This window comes from Sphaeramia orbicularis, chromosome 15 (genome assembly GCF_902148855.1).
Source record: "Sphaeramia orbicularis chromosome 15, fSphaOr1.1, whole genome shotgun sequence".
NCBI lineage: Eukaryota > Metazoa > Chordata > Actinopteri > Kurtiformes > Apogonidae > Sphaeramia > Sphaeramia orbicularis.
This window is the reverse complement of record NC_043971.1, coordinates 50,062,670-50,076,000: the sequence shown is the minus strand read 5'-3', so window position 1 is coordinate 50,076,000 and position 13,331 is coordinate 50,062,670. Positions and strand designations below refer to the sequence as shown.

Sequence of the window (13,331 nt, the reverse complement as noted above, 5' to 3'; positions counted from 1 at the left end):
ATATTGTGTCTATTTTCTATTTTTCTATTTTCTTGATTAGTTTTCTGTAGTTACTGGTGTTTTATTCATATTGTTGAACTGACTGGAGTAGCACAATGACAATAAAGGCTTTTCTATTCTGTTCTATTCTATTCAGTTCTATTCTATTCTATTCTATTCTATTCTATTCTATTCTATTCAGCTCTATTCTATTCTATTCTATTCTGTTCTATTCACTCATAAACTGAACTAGACCGGTTCTGAAGGTTTATTTATTTTTTTTAATTCCAGGTTCATTTAACACATGTCAGATGTTTCTAGTGGTTTTAGTTGTTTCTTGTCTTGGGGTCAGAGGTCAGACTAAATACTGACTGTAACCTTTAACCCCTTTAGTTCTGCTGTTTTGTGTCTTTTAAGGCTGTGCATGTATTTCCTGTATTGTCTTGTTGTATCTGAAGAACAGAGTCTGAGAAATAAATCTGTATGTTCATTTAAACACTGCAGAAACAACTACTGTAAAGGACGAACATGACTTTAAACAGTCCTGTATGTGTTTTATATAGTTTGAGTTTGTAATATTAGTTTAACACTTTGGCCTCATCTACCTCACAGAAGACATTTGGAACGTCAGTGGGACTTTCTGGTGAAATAAAGGTAAATAAATCAATAAATGATGACGCTAAACAACAAATAATCCTCCTTCAATGCATCGAAAGTAAATGAATGAGTCTGTTTTTAAAATGTAAGAGTAGAAAATACAGAAAAATAAAGTGTCCACGAACAGATGGAGTGAATGTCAATAACAGAGTATTTGTTTCTTGAATAGAATGTGGTGCTTTGTTCTGTTTACCTGCAGTGGTTTTGTTCCACAGTGTTGTTTATGGAGACAAAAGCAGGATAAGAAATGAGTCATGAATGTAAAAACTGTACAAACAGCATCGCATTTCCCCACAGCAGTCCTGCTGCAGTGGGCTGTAGGAGGGGGTTTGTACAGGGGGGGTTCAGCTGGAACAAGCCTTAGTTTGAGTATTTTTATTATTATTTTTTGTGTATTATCGTTATGAAAAGGAGTTTACTCTGAATTTTCATGAACATCTAAATTAAATATAGGAAAATACATGATTTATAGTGAAAAGTGCTAAATATAGAGGATAATATTATAATAAATGGTGATAAATTCTCCCTTTATGGCAGTGTTTTTCAACCTTGGGGTCAGGACCCCACATGGGGTCCCCTGAAATTTTTAGTAATTCTTCAAAAAAAAAAAAAAAAAGCCAAAAACGTCCTAATAAAAGTATATGGTGAGTTGAGAGAGACAGTCCCAACACATAAAAGAAATGACAAACTGTTTTTTCTACTTTTATATAATCCTTTTGTTGTTTGGTTTTAATGCTAATTCGAAATACATAAAGAAACGTACAAGTCCAAACCCGTGGACACATGGACTCTTCAGTGGTCAGAGGGGTCAACAGAGTCCACATCCATTCCACTGGATACAGATACTAGGGTTGAAACAGACTGGCTGATGTGCTTTTGAGCAAGGCTTTTCTATTTTGAGCAAGGCACTTAACCCCCCCCCCCCCCAGTTTTCCCCCACTGCTCCTTATCCGCAGTGTGTGGTGTGTTCCTGCATGTTCTAGTGATGATAAAAGCAGAAGGTACATTTCAGTGTGTGGTGCATGTACTGTTCTGACAATAAAAAAATAAAAAAAGAGGAAAAACTCAAGCTTTTTACTCCAGTTAAAGTGTAAAAGTACTGGTTTCAAAACTACTTAAAGTATAAAAGTAAATGTAAAGGAAATAAATGCCATTAGGACCAGACCTTAGGCGGTGCCGGGGGGGGGGGGGGGGGGGGGGGGGTAGTTTACTATCCCCCCCCAAAGGCTATAATAACTCTAATATTATATTAAAATGTTAATGTTGAAACATGTAGGATCCACTAGATGCCCTGTTTCATATAGGAACACTGAACATGAACACATTTGAAACCAGTGTAAATAGATCTGGAAAATCTGATTTCAAAATTTTTCAAATTTTTGGCTTAATTAAGATTTTTTTGTCTTAATTCAAGATTTATTTGGCTTAGTTCAAGATTTTTTGGCTTAATTCAAGATTTGTTGGGCTTAACTCAAGATTTTTTTTTTTTGCTTAATTCAATAATTTTTTTGCTTAATTCAAGAATTGTTTTTTGCTTAATTCAAGATTTTTTTTTACATTTTTTTTTAAATTTTTGCTTAATTCAAGATTTTTTTTGGCTTAATTCAAGATTTTTTTTTTGGCTTAATTCAAGGGAAAAAAACCTCCCAATGGAACAAGTGAAAATTATCTTGGTAAGATTTCTTGCAGTCAGATTTTCCAGTTCTATTGTCTATAAATCAGTTCTTATATCTCAGTGTAAAGTTCCTCTTTAGGTGATTGTTTGATTTTAAGTGTGATCAGATATTTGGACTAGAAATGAGAAAAATACACTTGGTCAGATTTAGATTTTTGCAGTGTGCTTAAAATTCACACAGAAAAGGCATGAGTCGATGCAGAAAGATTCAGGAGGTGAAGTGTTTGATGGTATAGATCAGAGGTGTCAAACATAAGGCCTGTGGGCCAAAACTGGGCCGCTAAAGGGTCCGATCTGGGACAAGGGAGAAAAATTTACACTGAAGATGTTAGCAATAAGGATGAAGAACTCATTTACAATCAAGCACTTTTCATTTTCAGCTGGCTCACACAAAATAACACAATAACCTATAAATAATGACTCCAAATGTAAAAAAACAAAACAAACAAAAAAAAAACCGTAAGAGTAAAATTAAAGGATGAAAATGTTTACATTTACAAACGATCCTTTAATTATAAATGTCAATAGTCTGACCAACCTGAACTGTCTTCATATAAATCAGTGTAATTGTACTAATATTCAGTCTGTTCTTAAATGTTGTGTGTATTTGTAGATCCACTGTATCTGTACGATAGAATGAATATGTAGAAATGATCAACTGAGGCTGATTATTGGTACAAATACACAGATTTATATTCACAAATATCAGGTTGTTCAGGTTATTAACATTTTTGATGAAAGGATAGTTTAGTAAATATAAACATTTAATCATTTATGACACAATTTTCATTATTTATAAGTAATTCTTTTCTTATTTTATTGGTTCTGATCCAGTTTAGATCCTACTGGTCTGAATGTGGAACCTGAACTAACATGAGTTTAACTGTAACAGGTCGACCACAGACTGTCTGTAATGTTTAAAACCCATGTCATGAAACTGCTGTTGATGACAGTTTTAGTTGGACCGTCAGAACCATAATGTAGTTATTTCTGCAAAAACTCTGTTCTTAACCCATAAAGACCCAGTTCTACTTTTAAATCAGTTCCCAAATGAATTTTTTCTCTATTTTGAACCTTTTTGTAAATGATTTATCACCATTTATTCTAATACTATCCTCTGCATTTTATATTTTTAAGTGAAAATGAGGTATTTTCTTATATTTAATTCACTGATCGTGTAGATGTTCATTAAAGCTCAGATTAAAGTTGATGGTTCTTCTATCAGAAACAGATCAAACTGAATAAACAGTGTCTTTTTCAGTCCAATCTGTCATTTACTGAACATAAACCCAGTGTGTCCCACCCAAACATCCACCTAAAACATCTAATTCCTGTTGATCCGCTAATCCTATCAATCCATGTCAATAATTGGTGTAAAATACAGTTCTTCATCTTTTCATGGTCATCAGATATAACCATATTTGGACATTCAGAGGGTCCGTAGTTACCGTGGAAACACCGTGATCTTCTCCAACATTGATTCACCAGTAAAACCCATGGAGTTGGATCAATGACAGTGGATGGACACACTGGGTTTATGTTCAGTTAAAGAATAAAATGAACAAAAATGAATAAAAAACTTTACAAAATCCAAAATAACATGAAAAATAAGCTTTTTTTTTTTTTTTTTTTTTTTTTTTACCAAAGTTGAATAAAAAAGAATTTGTTTTTTTTTTAAAAAAGCAACAAAATGAACAAAAACAGCCAAAATGATCAATAAAATGAACAAAATGAACAAAAATAAGCTACAAGAGCGAAATAAGCCACAAACTGAATGAAATTGAAGAAGAAGAAAAAAAAATAATAAACCCATGGAGTTGGATCAGTGACAGTGGATGGACACATTTGGTTTATGATCAGGTAATGAGAAATAAAATGAACAAAAATTATTTAAAAGTAAATCCCACTAAAAAATAAATAATGTGGAAAAAAAAAATAAGACAAAAATTAACTAAAAGGGAATATTAAAGACTAGAATAAGCAACAAAATGAACAAAATCAGCCAAAGTAATGAATAAAATGAACAAAAATTTGTAATAAATCAACAAAATCATAAGTAGCATGAACTAAATAAGCCACAAACTGAACAAAATGGAAGAAATGTTTAAAAATGGGCAACAAAATGAAGAAAAACAAACAAAATGAACCAAAATGAGTAAAATAACTAGTAAAATAAATAAAAATGAACAAAATAAGGTTGTAAAACCCATGGAGTTGGATCACTGACAGTGGATGGACACACTGCGTTTATGTTCAGTTAATGACAGACTTTTTCTTCAGTTTTTTCTGTTTTTATATCATAACCTTTGAATTTACTGTGAATTTTCATGAACATCTAAATTGAATATAGGAAACTCCATGATTTACAGTGGAAAATGCTAAAATATGAAGGATAATATTGTAATAAATGGTGATAAATCCTCTCTTTATGGGTTAATATGTTCAGTGTACATTTTTCATTTCACACATTCATCCCAGGGCCCTTATTGGACCCTTTGGCGGTCCAGATTTGGCCCCCGAGCCTCATGTTTGACACCTGTGATGCAGCTCATTTGCGCAGAAACACTGTTCTTTGGACCAAGTGGATTCGTCTCTGATTTCATTTAATATAAGTCAGAAATGTGAGCGTCCCCCTCTGCTGGTTCCAGCTGTGTAAAAACAATCCAATCCAATAGTGTGTTATAGTCTCTGAGCTGCTGATGGGGGAACTTTACCAGCCAACAACACACACAAATACTGCTAGCTGCAGCAGTCCTGATGCAAAGGAAGCCTGCGCCTGGTCTGTGCCACCCATAGTTCCTACGGTCCTGAAGCTGCGCCCCGCACCCATGAAAATGTTGGAACGACTTGTGCACTCTCAGGGTTTTAACAAACACGGACGGGGGGAGTGTGTTGTAAAATATGCAGGCAGCCACCGGTGAGATTATGCAAGAAGACCCGGCAGAGAGTGCACGGAGAACCGCACCGACGTGGTTCTACTGTACACAGGATATGAACGGCTTTGTTTGGCTGCGTCACATTCTTCATCTTTTCCCTTTTCTTTTATTTTGTTTTCTTCCATGTTGTTATTAGGGCTGTGTATCGGCAAGAATCTGGCGATATGATACAAATCACAATACTAGGATCACGATACAAAATATCACGATATATCATGATACTGTTAAAAAGGCAATTTTTTGTTTGTTTGTTTTTTTTAATGATTATTTCCTTGAGGAATTGAATTACAGCAGAAATCTGCACAAATACTGAACACGTTTTTATTTGATTCCAACAGGATCTAATGTTCTATCACAAAATGTTCCTGTGTTCAAACTGAAATTCTGTTTTACAGACATTACAGTTTAAGATCCTGTTCAAATGTTCATATTCTATCAGTTCAGAACTAACATCAGAACAGTATTTTCGTTCAGTCCCAACAAAGGAACTACCATCTGCCTCTCAGACAGTAAAAAGTGCTTTTACAATGATGAAAGTGTTCTGGTTTTTGCCAGAAATTCGTTTTTTTCCAAAAACTGAGCATATGTTTCGGTAAATTAAACGTGCCCGGATCATTTCCATCTGGTTTCGGCAACATTTCAGCTGGAAAATTATGCATAAATCACTCTGAAAAGTGTAAATTATGTTTATTTGGGTCCGTCTCATGGGCGTGGCCATATTGCTTTCTTCCCCATTCGTCTCAACCAATGAGATGCTCATTTACAATGCAGAACGTGTATTGATGGCTCTGATTGGTCCGTTGATGACACGCGGTCCGTTTCGCGTCTCTGGAGACAAGATGGTGGATTCGCTTTGAGTATTTTACCGCCAATGTATTTCGTCTAAATATTCTGTGAAATTATGTCAGAATTCATTGTCCTTCAGCGTGGGGATGAACTGAAGTGAGGAGCATGCAGAATGAAATGCTCAGAAAAGTTCAGGTTTTTTTTTTCTTTCCTCACTTTCGTCACTGTTTTAGGATGCATCAAATAACCATTATTTATTAAAAGAGTGTTAAATAAAAATAAATAAGATATAAACAAAAAAGAAAAACAAAATTGAACTTCTGCCATATCTGCATTTGAATAACTACCTAAAAATATCAATACAGTACTTTTTTAATATCGATACAGTATTGTGAATTGAAATATCGTGATATATTGCAGAACCAATATTTTCTTACAGCCCTACTGGTGAGACTATGCAAGAAGACCCGGCAGCGAGTACATGGAGAACCGCACCGACGTGGTTCTACTGTACACAGGATATGATGGGCTTTGTTTGGCTGCGTCACATTCTTCATCTTTTCCCTCATCTTTTCTTTTCTTCCATGTTGTTATTATTATTCTGTTACTGAAAAGCCAGAAAAGAAAGAGATTATTCATGTCGGAAGATTTGCTGTTTTCTCGGCCGTGGCTTGGATTCCTCTCATCTTTAAACTGAAGTGTCCATTTTGTTCCTTTTGTGTGAAGAACAAAATGACAGTGTTCACACAGATCTGCCTCTGCTGCCGCGACGCTCAGGCCCACATATTCACCAGGAGCCTGAGGAGGGGATTAAACAGGCCTCTGGATATGTTCTTCTGTTCTCATTTTATTGGTTCTGATCCACTTTAGATCCAATGGTCTGAATGTAGAACTGAACTAACATGAGTTTAACAGTTACAGGTCGACCACAGACTGCATCCAGTGTTTAAACCAGGGCTGTCAAACTCATTTTAGTTCAGTTCTACATTCAGCTAAATTTGATCTGCAGTGGGCCGAACTAGTAAAATAATAACAGAATAATATAGAAATACTGTCAACTCCAAACGTTTGTCTATGTTTTACAGTGAAAAAAAAAAAACTTACATTATGAAAAGGTTTAGATCTACAAACTATCCAATTATCATTATTTCTATGTTATTATGATAGTATTTGACTGGTCTGAGCCACAGGAGATTGAATTGGTCTGAATGTGGAACCTGAACTAAAAGAATTGTTAATATCTTAGTGTAATTTTTGCATTTCACAAATTCATCCCAAGGGTCGGACTGGACCCTCTGGTGGGTCGGATTTGGCCCCCGGGCCGCATGTTTGACACTTGTGATTTAAAACCATAAACCCATGTCATGAAGCTGCTGTAGATGACAGTTTTAGTTGGACCGTCAGAACCGTAATGTAGTTATTTCTGCAAAAACTCTGTTCTTAACCCATAAAGACCCAGTTCTACTTTGTCAGTTCGCAAATGAATTTTGTCTCTATTTTGAACCTTTTTTTTTTTAGATGATTTACCGCCATTTACTCTCATATTATCCTCTGCATTTTGTATTTTTAAGTGAAAATGAGGTATTTTTCTATATTTCATTCACTGATCGTGTAGAAATGTTTACATTTACAAACGATTCTTTAATTATAGATGTGAATAATCTGACCAACCTGAACTGTCTTCATATAAATCAGTGTATTTGTACTAATATTCAGTCTGTTATTAAATGTTGTGTATTTGTAGAGCCACTGCATCTGTACATTAGAATGAACATGTAAAAATGATAAATTGAGGCTGAATATTGGTCCAATTACACTGATTTATATTCACAAATATCAGGTTGTTCAGGTTATTGATATTTTTGATGAAAGAATAGTTCAGTAAATATAAACATTTATTAATTTAATTTGACTCTTTGGACTAAATCACAGTCCAACATTTGCATTTGTCATTATGTATATGTTCTTCTGTTTGTATTTTATTGGTTCTGATCCACTTTAGATCCTATTGGTCTGAATGTGGAACCTGAACTAACATGAGTTTAACTGTAACAGGTCGACCACAGACTGCATCCAGTGTTTAAACCATAAACCCATGTCATGAAACTGCTGTAGATGACAGTTTTAGTTGGACCGTCAGAACCATAATGTAGTTATTTCTGCAAAAACTCTGTTCTTAACCCATAAAGACCCAGTTCTACTTTTATGTCAGTTCCCAAATGATTTCTTTCTCTATTTTGAACCTTTTTTTAAATGATTTATCACCATTTATTCTAATATTATCCTCTGCATTTTATATTTTTAAGTAAAAAAAAGGGGTATTTCCTATATTTAATTCACTGATCATGTAGATCACAGGTGTCAAACATGCGGCCCAGGGGCCAAATCCGGCCTGCCAAAGGGTCCAGTCCGGCCCTTGGGATGAATTTAAGATACAAACAATCCTTTTAGTTCAGGTTCCACATTCAGACCAATTCAATCTCCAGTGAGCAGGATTCAGTAAAATACTATCATAATAACATAGAAATAATGACAACTCCAAATTTTTCTCCTTGTAAATGTAAATATTTTCATGTATTTACACTAAAACAAAGATTAATTTCACAAGAAATGTGAATAACCTGAACAAATATGAACAACCTGAAATGTCTTAAGAGAAGTACGTACAATTTTCACAAGATTCTTCCTGTTATTAAATGTTCTGTGTGTTTGTAGATCCACTGTGATCTGTAAGTTATAATGAACATGTGTAAATGATAAACTGAAGCAGAACATTGTTAAAATTACACTTATTTTTTCAGTTTGTTCATGTTATTCACATCTTTTGAAAGGATAGTTTGTAGACGTAAACCTTTTCATAATGTAAGTTTATTTTTTTCACCTAAAACAGGGCTGTCAAACTCATTTTAGTTCAATTCCACATTCAGCCCAATTTGATCTCCAGTGGGCAGTGAAAAGAGTAAAATTCTATTATGATCAGGTTTATATCTACAAAGTTTCCTTAAAAATCTGAATAACATGAACAACTTGAATTGTCTTAAGAAAAACAAGTGCAGATTTAACAATATTATGCCTCGATTTATCAGTTTATCATTTACACATGTGCGTTACAATCACACAAAACATTTAGTAACAGGCATATTGGTAAAATTGCATTTACTTTTCTTAAGACATTTCCGTTTGTTCATATTTGTTCAGGTTATTCACATTTTTTGTAAATGTATAGTTTGGTAATGTAAACATTTTCATGTAATTTTATGTTTCTTACACTTAAAAACGGAGTAAATTTGGGGTTGTCATTTATAGGTTATTATGATAATATTTCATTGGTTCTGACCCATTTGAAATCTGCTTGGACTGTATGTGTCTGTATGTGGAACCTGAATGATTTTGACACCACTGATTGTTAATATCTTCAGTGTAATTTTTGCAGTTTTTCACAAATTCATCCTGCGGGCTGGATTGGACCCTTTGGCGGACCGGATTTGGCCCCCGGGCCGCATGTTTGACACCTTTACTCTAAAACATAGAGAAACGTCGAGTTGACATTATTTCGATAATATTTTGTTATTATATGACTGGTTCGGCCCACTGCAGATTAAATTTAGCTGAATGTGGAACTGAACTAACATGAGTTTGACAGCCCTGATGTAGATGCTCATTAAAGATCAGATTAAAGTTGAGGGTTCTTCTATCAGAAACAGATCAAACTGAATAAACAGTGTCTTTTTCAGTCCAATCTGTCATGAACTGAACATAAACCCAGTGTGTCCCACCCAAACATCCACCTTAAACATTGAATCCCTGTTGATCCACTCATTGTTCCTCTCATCTCTAAACTAAAGTGTCCATTTTGTCCCTTTTGTGTGAAGAACAAAATGACAGTGCTTACAAAGATCTGCCTCTGTGGCTGTGACGCTCAGGCCCACATATTCAGCCTGAGGAGGGAATTAAACAGGCCTCTGGAGCTGGAATCATTTATCCATCTGCAGCGCTGCCCTTTGGTTTGGGGGATTCGCTCGGTATCAAACGCCTGCTCATAACTGCACCCAGGATTTATTCCAAATGTTCGTCTCCTCATTCATTTGGCTCGATGTAACGATCGCACTCAAGACGAATGACATTGCAAAGGCACCAATTGAGCAATTAAGCGCTTTGGAAATGATCGAAGTAGGGGAGGGGAAGGGGGGGCAGGCTATTTTCTGTTGTAGCCCAGGTTAATTAATGGACATTTGGTGAATTTTAATTGAAAAGCGAAGCATTAAAAACTGAAAGCCCACAGACCGGTAAAAGAAGGAAAGCCTTTATCTTAAACACAATACTTTATCAAAGAATCACATAGAAAAACACACTTGGTTCAGTTTCAGTGGATGGATTCCTCTCGTATGTTCTTTGCGTCTTCGCTCTCACTGACTGGTACGCGTTAAAGCCTTCGACTACTAATAACATCCGGGCAACAAAAATACACACCACAGCACACAGACCCTTAAGTTGAAGATTAGAATGCAACACACATAATTCAAAAATAGACTCTAATCTTGCTGTAGTTGCTTTTTTTCCTTTTTTGTACAATTAGAAAAAATCCAGTCGACTGAATTCACCAGAGGAAACGCTTGGACAGAGTCAGCGGTGCTGCCGTGTTCTGCGCCCAGGAGGCTTCACACATGCGTTCCTCTGGTGTGTTTAAGCGTCTGCAGTGTCCGGGGTGCCTGGGAGCGTCGGCCCAGACCCTGGTCTCCCCTCGTACGTGTTCACATGAGCGTCCACATGCCCTATGAGGTGGCGGTGGGCCCTGCCAGCATCCTGCAGGTCGTTAATATTCCCCTCGACACGCGCGGGGTTCACCTCACCGCTCTGTCATGTGTGCTCACACGTTGTCACTTCGGGGAGGGGCGTCTGATCCTGCATAACCGCTTGGGGAGGGGTGGGGGCAGGGCGAGCGTGGGCCACCGAGTTTTTCTGCAGCTCGACCCCAAAAGCGGGAGGAGCATTCTGCAACTGTCTCCTGTACTGCACGAAGCTGCAGGTCTTTAGGATGATGGCCAGGATGTTCTTCCCTATCAGGATGCCCGACACCCTGGCGTCCCGGTACAGGATCATGTTCCCCCCCCGGATGAACAGGGTGATGATGTTGATGGTCACCAGGCTGAGGATGGGGTACAGGAGCATCTTATGGGGGACGATGTTGACGCCCTGCATGCTGATCTCGCTCAGGGACACGCAGGGCAGCACCAGCAGCAGGATGTAGCAGTAGAAGAACATCAGACCCTCGGCCCACAGGGGCAGACCCTTCTTCTGTGGCTCCCACAGGTTGGCCTGGATGTCCAGTATGTCCAGCAGGTCCACCACCACCCAGAACAGACGGTTGCGGATTTCCTCCCGTTTCTTGAAGGCGCGTACGTACTCCATGTGGTCGATGGCCACCAGCACCACGAACAGCACCGGGATGCAGATGGACAGCAGCAGCGTCAACGCCTTCCTCGCCAGAGCGTCCAGGCTCTTCCGGTCCGCCTTGTAGTTCTGGTACACGAAGTACACCTTGATCTCCAGCACGAAGATGTAAAGGAACCAGAGGATCATGGCGTAGCCTCGTTTGGCGGTGCGCACCTCGGCGCCCACCCACACCGCCACGTACCGCAGCACTATCAGGAAGCAGATGTCCCCCACCATCACCATGATGCAGATGCCGATCTTCCGGGGGCCGTGGTTCTGCTCCACCAGGTAGGCGTCGATCAGCGCCATGCTGCTCATGATTAGGATGGTGGACAGGCACACGTGGGGTTTGTTGGTGGGAGGTGGGGGTACCATCCTGACCCAGGCAGGAGGAGGAGGAGGAGGAGGCGTATTGTTGAAGGGGGGGTGCAGAGGGTCTTCAGTTTGTCCAGTCGGAGGCAGATCAGATCAGATGGCGCCGCTACACACCGTTCTCCTCCATTGCTTCTGCCTTGGCCTCAGTCCAGGACGCATTAATAGGATTCACACAGATCACTTCAATCAATCTGTGCTTGTGCCCCAGCCACCTGCCGGGTAGACAGGACCCCCTCATTTAGGAAATGATGTTCATTGGTAAATGGTCTGTAAACATACAGCTCATCTATTGTGGAAGAAGAATCTGTGGACGTGCATCTGCTGTTTCCACCCTGAGAAGCATTCATTCAAAGCAAAGCCAAAGTTCAGCTGATATTTCTAATTTCTGTCCTAAAAGGAGGAAGAAAAGCAGCTGCGGTGTTCTCATTACAGATCTACTTTCAACACCTTTTCATTCAAAGCTTAAGCCTCTGAGATAGAAATCCAGCTGAATACTCACTTGTGTCCCTCTTTGTACTTTATCCTAATGACTGGCAGCGAGTGATCATCCATGAGACTGCTGGGGGGGGGGGGGGGGGGGGGGGCACAAAGCCCATCTGTAATCCACAGGAGAACACAACACACAACGCCACCGATCCTCTGTGTGTCTGACACACACAAATCCAACACTCATGGATTTTTTTTTTTTTTTTGTCTTTTTCAAACTAAAGAGAAATCCCAAAATATTGTCATCATAATCCACTTAGTGCCGAGGCTGAATCAGAGGAGGCATCACACACACGGCGCTTCAGTCTGCCACCAAGAATATAGAGGTGGTTTGTGTTGTGCTTAGCTGTAAAACCCCAACTCAAAAAAAAAAAAAAACAGAAGAAAGAAGAAAAGTTGTTCTTAGTGCAGGTATGTGTGCAGCGGTCCTGGACCTTAAAGGACCATTTCCTCCTCAGAAGTTTTCCTCTCCATCATCATCATCCTCCTCCTCCGTCCGCAGATGAACAGCTGTGTGTGTTTCCTGTTTCAGCCTGTGCTGAAGCTTCACATGCACAGTCTGGACCGTCGCTCCTGCTCAGCTGTGTGCTCGTATGTTTGCGTGCATGTGTGTGTGTGTGTGTGTGTGTGTGTGTGTGCGTGTGTGCGTGTGTGTGTGTGTGTCCACGCTTGCTTGTTGCTGTAAAATGCTGCCCCCCTGCTTAGTTGTGGCTGCTGCGCCGTTCTCCGTCTCCTCCTCCAGCAGCTTCTTTTCCAGGGACACCAGGATCAACAGCGCCACTGGATTCCCCTGCCTCCGCTCTGCACGCTCCGCCGCCACCGCCGCCGCTGCCTCTGCGTGCACTTTCCAGCCCACCGGTGAAGTCCGCCACGCCGCTCCGGAGCGTTCACACACACACTCCTGGGCTTTTTTGTCCCTCTCGCAGCTCCTCTTCCTTCTCCCTCTTCTGCTCAAGTAAAGGCACTTGCTGTGTGGAGGTGACGCTCACAGACCACAGCTGCAG

The 13,331-nt window shown here is 39.0% G+C and overlaps 1 protein-coding gene across 1 annotated transcript; it reads right to left on the bottom strand.

The window, feature by feature from the left end:
- Positions 1-10,320: 10,320 nt before the first annotated feature.
- Positions 10,321-13,305, bottom strand: LOC115433740 (transmembrane protein 121). Its single transcript, XM_030155204.1, has 2 exons — positions 12,341-13,305; positions 10,321-12,053 (listed from the first exon to the last, which is right to left on the bottom strand). Exon 2 carries the CDS (start codon positions 11,839-11,841, stop codon positions 10,891-10,893), a length of 951 nt encoding a protein of 316 aa, XP_030011064.1. The 5' UTR covers positions 11,842-12,053; positions 12,341-13,305; the 3' UTR covers positions 10,321-10,890.
- Between the last annotated feature and the right edge of the window lie 26 nt (positions 13,306-13,331).